We start from the raw sequence: 6,000 nt of genomic DNA, 5'->3' as shown, positions 1-6,000 counted from the left end.
GGTTGAGCTGGGAATGTGTGTACTACTCTGGTGATGACAGCTGTAGGGCTTTCTTTCCCCCGACAGCAGTATCAGTACAGCCCAGAGCAAAAATGCAAGCCAAGCAATGTGCTATCTGAAAGCCAAGTAGGTCATCATGAAGAAATAGGTTTGCAAACAAAAGCTATCTGGGGACAAAGCGAAGAAACTGACAGTGATGAGATTAAAGCATCTATTCATCTTTCTTTCCATGATTATATCCAGATCAGATACAGTAGCCTACAACAGTGTTTTGGAACTCAGAGCTGAATGTTTATTTAACCTATATTTGACCAGGTAAGACCAAAGTTGGAAACCCCTTTTGCAAGGGCAACCTTATGGAATTTAGCGATGAATGCTCCACATCAAAGTCAAGAATTCATGGAGTCTTCAAGATGATGTGGTGGAGGCAGAGTCACTGAGGCACAGAGCAGACTGGGTGTTTCTGATCCAATAGATGTGTTCTTGTTTTCTATTGGCTCTCCTCTCCACAGTAACAGACGTTCAGGGGTAATTGCTGTGGTGTCCATGGTGATGTATTACTCCATGGGGTAGAGGTCTTGTCTTTTTCAGAGCGTGTCTGGGACATAACTGATGCTCACAGTTCAGCCTGATAGAAAGTGACAGGGGGAAAGATACACTCATCTCCAACGCCCATCTCTGATTTATTTACATTTTATTAGCTAAGCTGCTCCTCTGAAAAATCAGGAATCATTTGTGAAGAAGAATCTATTCAAATAAAGTGCTTAGAGTGAACCAGTATTTCAGAACATTCTGTAAGACAAACATTCTGTCATTCATTAGGGATTCATAAGACTGTCATAGTGTTACAACAGATGAACAGTCATGAACTGACTTCAAACAATCATTGATGAGGTAGAATAGTTGGAGGGCTGTATACCTTGTGGTATAGTAGGCTATATAAGTTGGTGTCATGACAACTCACTGACTGAGTGGTTCAAGTACCTGCCTGCTAATCCAACCAGGGTCACATGATACAGTATGGACTATCAATGGTGTTACACAACTGTTGTTACACAACTAATAACACACCTATCCTTTATTATTAGGCCCTGACCAAATACTTGGGAGTGAATGGCGTATTGGAATACGTTTATGTGAGGCCTTATTTAGGGGAGTTAGGAGAGAGGCTACCAGAATGAGAATCTTTACAGCAGCACTGCATATTTCAAACTGGAGGGGTCGCCCTTGTTCAAGCAACACATCACACCCAGCCCTTACGGCACTAGTGACAAAAGCTTTAAAGTGCAATGCAAAGTATATTTGTAACACTTTCTGGTTATTAATTAATTCAGAATTGCCTTTGAATGTATTATGCTACTTTGTTTACTGCCATTACTTATATATTACTACACATATGTCTATTGCTGTATGACCAATTATTTCAGTCAAACCATGCTCTGCTCACATAGATAGGCCTACTGTGAAAACAAATAAAATGAGATGAGAATCAAGACTTGGAAAAACCTCATGCCTCATGTTGTTTATAAATGTATATTATACTGTAAGCCTACGTGCGTGATTCAACAATGCAAGACAGTCCAAATAATGTGTTATGCCATGTGGAAACATCTGAGAGAGTCCTGAATACACATGTAGCCTACTGTTATCAAATCTAGTGGAATTCTGATTGGACACTGTGTGTGTATAGAGCGCCCTCTGCTGTTCTTCCGGGCACAAACGATTACAGAGTTATAATCAATACTGCCAACAACTTCGGCGGTCGATCGCGTCTGATCACGCCGGTTCCCGCGGCGGTGGATTTTGGCACATGCTGTCAGAGATTACGTCGTGGGAAGGTGCACTTTATCAAAAAGCTACGAACAGTGGACAGACAGAAACAGTAGTTCAGCCATCCTCTGGGAGAATGGCAGACTTGGTGATTTCAGTAGCGCTACTGGTGGCGATAGTGCTTCTCAGCGAGGCGACGCGCAGGACGACAGCGCGGCTCTTCTCCGGGAGGGATTATGGGATTTACCTGGTAGAAACGGTTTCAACGTTCCAACTCTGTGCGTGCACGCACGAACTCAAACTCCTGGGCGAAGTGGGCCGAATCGAACCGCAGATAGGCTTGACCCTAACTTATGTAATCACGGTGATCCACGTACTAACTTTCCACGGTGCTTTCTGTAACCCAACCGGTGTTCTCGAGCACATTTACCGTAAAAATATTGCCTGGAAAGGTGCTGCTGGGTTGATAGCCTGCCAGTTCATAGCTGCTACGGTCGCCCAGTTCCTTGCACCCTACATCTGGGCGCTGGGTTTGTCTGACCTACACCTCAGGCACCAGAGGTTCGGATTTAAATGTTTCGGTCCCATCAATGGTACCCTGGTGGAGGCCGCGGCGGTGGAGTTGGCTTGTGCGTTTGCAGTCCAAGCTACAGTCATGCACATTCATAAACTAGACGAGAAATTAAGACCTCCTGCCATCGCTGCTGTCATCACATTTCTGGTCTACGCAGGTTTGTCAAATTGATAGCCTATAATTACTATTTGTCAAATTGATAGCCTAGAATTACTATCATTAATAATTACTGCAATCTTATACAGTCGGCCTCCTCCAGCCGGTACAACTGGGACTTGGGTTGGACTAGAAATGCAACTTTTCTTATGCTATTATTCTGAAATGTAACAGATTTTGTTGATTTTAAGTTATGTCAGTGTTGAATTTCAATTTTAAATCCGTCGCTAAAAACCTGGCGGTCGAAGAGGTATGTTTGTGGTTGAGAATGTGTGAGACAACATACAATATAATCCTTTACCCCCTGATGTTTTGTCCCCATCTCAGGTGGTAGTGTGTCAGGTGCTGTTTTCAACCCAGTCTTGGCCTTCTCCATTCAGTTCCCCTGCAGTGGACATACCTTCCTGGAATACTGCTTTGTTTACTGGTTGGGCCCAGCCTTAGGTAAAGACTGTGTTATGTATTCCTGGCTTGTGTGGGGTAAAACACGTCTGTGATTCACACTGCTCAAACAGAGCCCGACAGAGCACCGATATTATAGGCTGATATTGGCCTTTTACAAAAATATCTGTATCGGCTCATATGTTGACTGAACAAGAGTTTTCTTTTAATTTTTTTATTTGGCATTTGCACACACACAATAACCAATGAAAGACAAAATGAAATGAAATGAAAAGAAAAGGCAAATTGGGGAGGTTAAGAACTTCTTGTCGAGAAGCCTCCCCTATAAAGTAATAGAATAATAGGTTAATGTTGGCTAGTCTGAAATGTTGGGTTTATTTATTAACTTTGTTAATATTGGGGCGAAACAGTCCACATAGGATAGGACTAGATATGTTCCCCATTAATTCTTAGTCCAGTATCAGTCAGCCTCTACTTACAAAGTTGTTATAATGTAGTACATAGTAATCCCCATTGATCTCTCTCTATTCACAGGCATGGCAAGCTGCATCCTGCTCTTTGAAAAAGTCATCCCATTCCTCTCCGGGAAAACCACCATAAGGCTGGACTTCCCTGTTGTACAGAAGAAGATGCAGTAACACACACAGAAAACTGCCTGGGACGTCGTCTGTGGCTTTAGCCCTCATGGTGTGTGTTATGGGGCAGACGTTGATCTTTGACCCTTAGGGTTAGAGTTAGTCACCTTAGCCTAACTAGGTCTAAGGAGTCACACACACGAAGTCTTAACTTTTTCTTTTACTCACCAAAATCGAAACATGAACCAAACACAACATTCTCTGGGCTATTCTCTGGGCTAGTCCATGTAACTGACACAGTACTAATTAGGGATAGGGTTTTAAGTCATGATCAGTAAGTCAAGTCAAGAAAGTGAATGAATGCACCTCATCTATACTGTGACATGAGTCTATATATATATATATATATTGTGAAAAGTCTCAATGTATCAAACCTCAGACAATGCAATGAGGGACTCTGTTGTCCTCATAAGCCAGTTATTGGTGCAGGATTTGCATACTACAGTATGTCATTACTATGAATGAACTGAGATTCCTGGTCTGAAACTGGAGGCGTCTACTCCCTGGAACACTACAGTAGGCTACAGCATACTCAAGATGACTAGACTGGTCTGAAACTGGAGGCGTCTACTCCCTGGAACACTACAGTAGGCTACAGCATACTCAAGATGACTAGACTGAGCCAACTGGAAATTAACACTAGTGTGTGTGTGTATATATATACACTGTATATATAATCAAGAGTCTGTATATATAATCAAGAGTCATAGTGAATGCAGAGCTAAGTTGAAGTATGAAGAATTCCTCCTTACATCCTTGATGAAGCCAATCTTGAGCCAAGCATTTTGTAGCAGCTAGAATGCTTGATGACAGCTGTGCAGCAACCATATCATGAAAAAACGTATTTTGTATTGATAATGGTTTTCATTAGTGCTTGAACTGTCCCAATTTAGTTAAGTTTAGCCAAAGATCACATTGTTCTTGTGCTTATTGCCAGTTTGTTTTAAGAACACCTTCTGTATGATAAGGAGATTGTGAGAAAGGTTCCTGCTTGGCTGTGCCTTGAAGGTCAGTTCCCTTTACTTTCAGCCTAAGAGCAAAGTCTAAAGGTGGAGAGTGGATTCCTGGATTACCTCACTGCTTATACAACACTAAACTGCCTCTAGTCTGCATAGGTTTTAGTGCATTGCCCTTTAGTTTTCACCAGAATTCCATAATAATGTAACTCATTAGAGTCTTTTATTCAATTATTATTTTTTATCCTTGCAGATTAATTGGTTGCAGATGAAGAATTGCCTTACTAAGGCAGTAGAGACTAAAACCAAGGCGCATGTTGCGTCTGAATTCCTGTGCCTCATTTGGCTGGAATGTTGTAGGACACATTGGGGGCCCTGGGCATGGATTCCTGTTCTGTTTAGTCTTATCTGTGTGTTCAAGAATGTCTGTTGCCAATGAATGTTCATCAAGTGGACATGATCCTCCAGTGATCTGTGTTTGTAGGTGCAATTAACTATGAGGACAATTAAAGGTCTTTTTGGGCATTGTTTTACCTGAACAGAAGGAAATATTTTAACAAGGGAGAAAGTAAGTCTTTGTTGAAAAATGTAAAAAAAATAATAAACATAAGCATTCCATGTCAATTATTAAACAAAAGTGAATAATCCATGTGCATATCCGAAAAAAACACATTTCTACAGAATAATGCAACATGATGTGGCATGTAAAAAAAAATGACTAACTGTCATTTGACAAAAAAATGACTAACATCTACTGAGCTGATGATTCAACTTGAGATGATTGGACTGGGTGTACCACCCATGACAGATTGCAGTGCCTTGTCAGCCTGTAATCTGTGTTCCTCTGGGAGAGGATTGGGTGGAGTATCCGGTGCCATTGGTTTTAGAGATACAATCTCCATAATTTACTGTTATTAACTAAATAAACTCGTTCTGAATTTCCACTCAGTAGATAAAGACAAACCTTTCCTGAAACTGCTGCAAACTGTTAATCCTGGTTAAGAAGACTAGTCGGTCAGCTTTAGTTTTGTGGTTTAGTACTGCAGTTTTCATTTCAGGACGTTCCTTATGTATACACAGTGCCCTGCGTAATGGGACAGTGAAGATCCAAAAGTTTGTTTTGAATTCCTATGAGGTTAAAGTAGAGATTCTCAGCTTTTATTTGATGGTATTTGTGTACATATGGGACCCAAAAGTGATGGGACAGGTCAAATAACCAAATGTAGCGCTCATGTTTAGTATTTGGTTGACAATCCTTTGCATGCAATAACTGCCTGAAGTCTGCGACCCATTGACCCCACCAGATGCTGGGTATCTTCTCTGGTGATTCTCTGCCAGGCCTGTACTGCATCTTCAGCTGTTTGTTTTGAGGACTTTTGCCTTAAGTCTCCTCTTCAGCAAACAAAAATGCATGTTCAATAGGATTTAAATCTGTAGACTGACATGGCCTGTCAACAACTTTCCACTTTTTGGCCCTAAAAACCTCCCTAGTTGCTATGGGAGTATG

At 41.4% G+C, this 6,000-nt stretch overlaps 1 protein-coding gene across 2 annotated transcripts; it reads left to right on the top strand.

Moving 5' to 3' along the window:
- Positions 1-1,808: 1,808 nt before the first annotated feature.
- On the top strand, positions 1,809-5,023 carry LOC310816906 (aquaporin-11-like). 2 transcript variants are annotated; one of them, XM_083687250.1, is made up of 4 exons: positions 1,809-2,501; positions 2,828-2,944; positions 3,437-3,589; positions 4,747-5,023. In XM_083687250.1, exons 1-3 carry the CDS (start codon positions 1,811-1,813, stop codon positions 3,538-3,540), a joined length of 912 nt encoding a protein of 303 aa, XP_083543376.1. In that variant the 5' UTR covers positions 1,809-1,810; the 3' UTR covers positions 3,541-3,589; positions 4,747-5,023. The 2 variants fall into 2 exon arrangements, with proteins under 2 accessions (XP_083543376.1, XP_083543375.1); XM_083687249.1 differs by having other exon boundaries at positions 3,437-5,023.
- Positions 5,024-6,000: the final 977 nt, after the last annotated feature.

The sequence above is a fragment of the Argentina silus genome (assembly GCF_951799395.1).
Source record: "Argentina silus genome assembly, chromosome: 2".
Classification (NCBI taxonomy): domain Eukaryota; kingdom Metazoa; phylum Chordata; class Actinopteri; order Argentiniformes; family Argentinidae; genus Argentina; species Argentina silus.
This window is presented reverse-complemented; position numbering and strand designations above follow the sequence as displayed.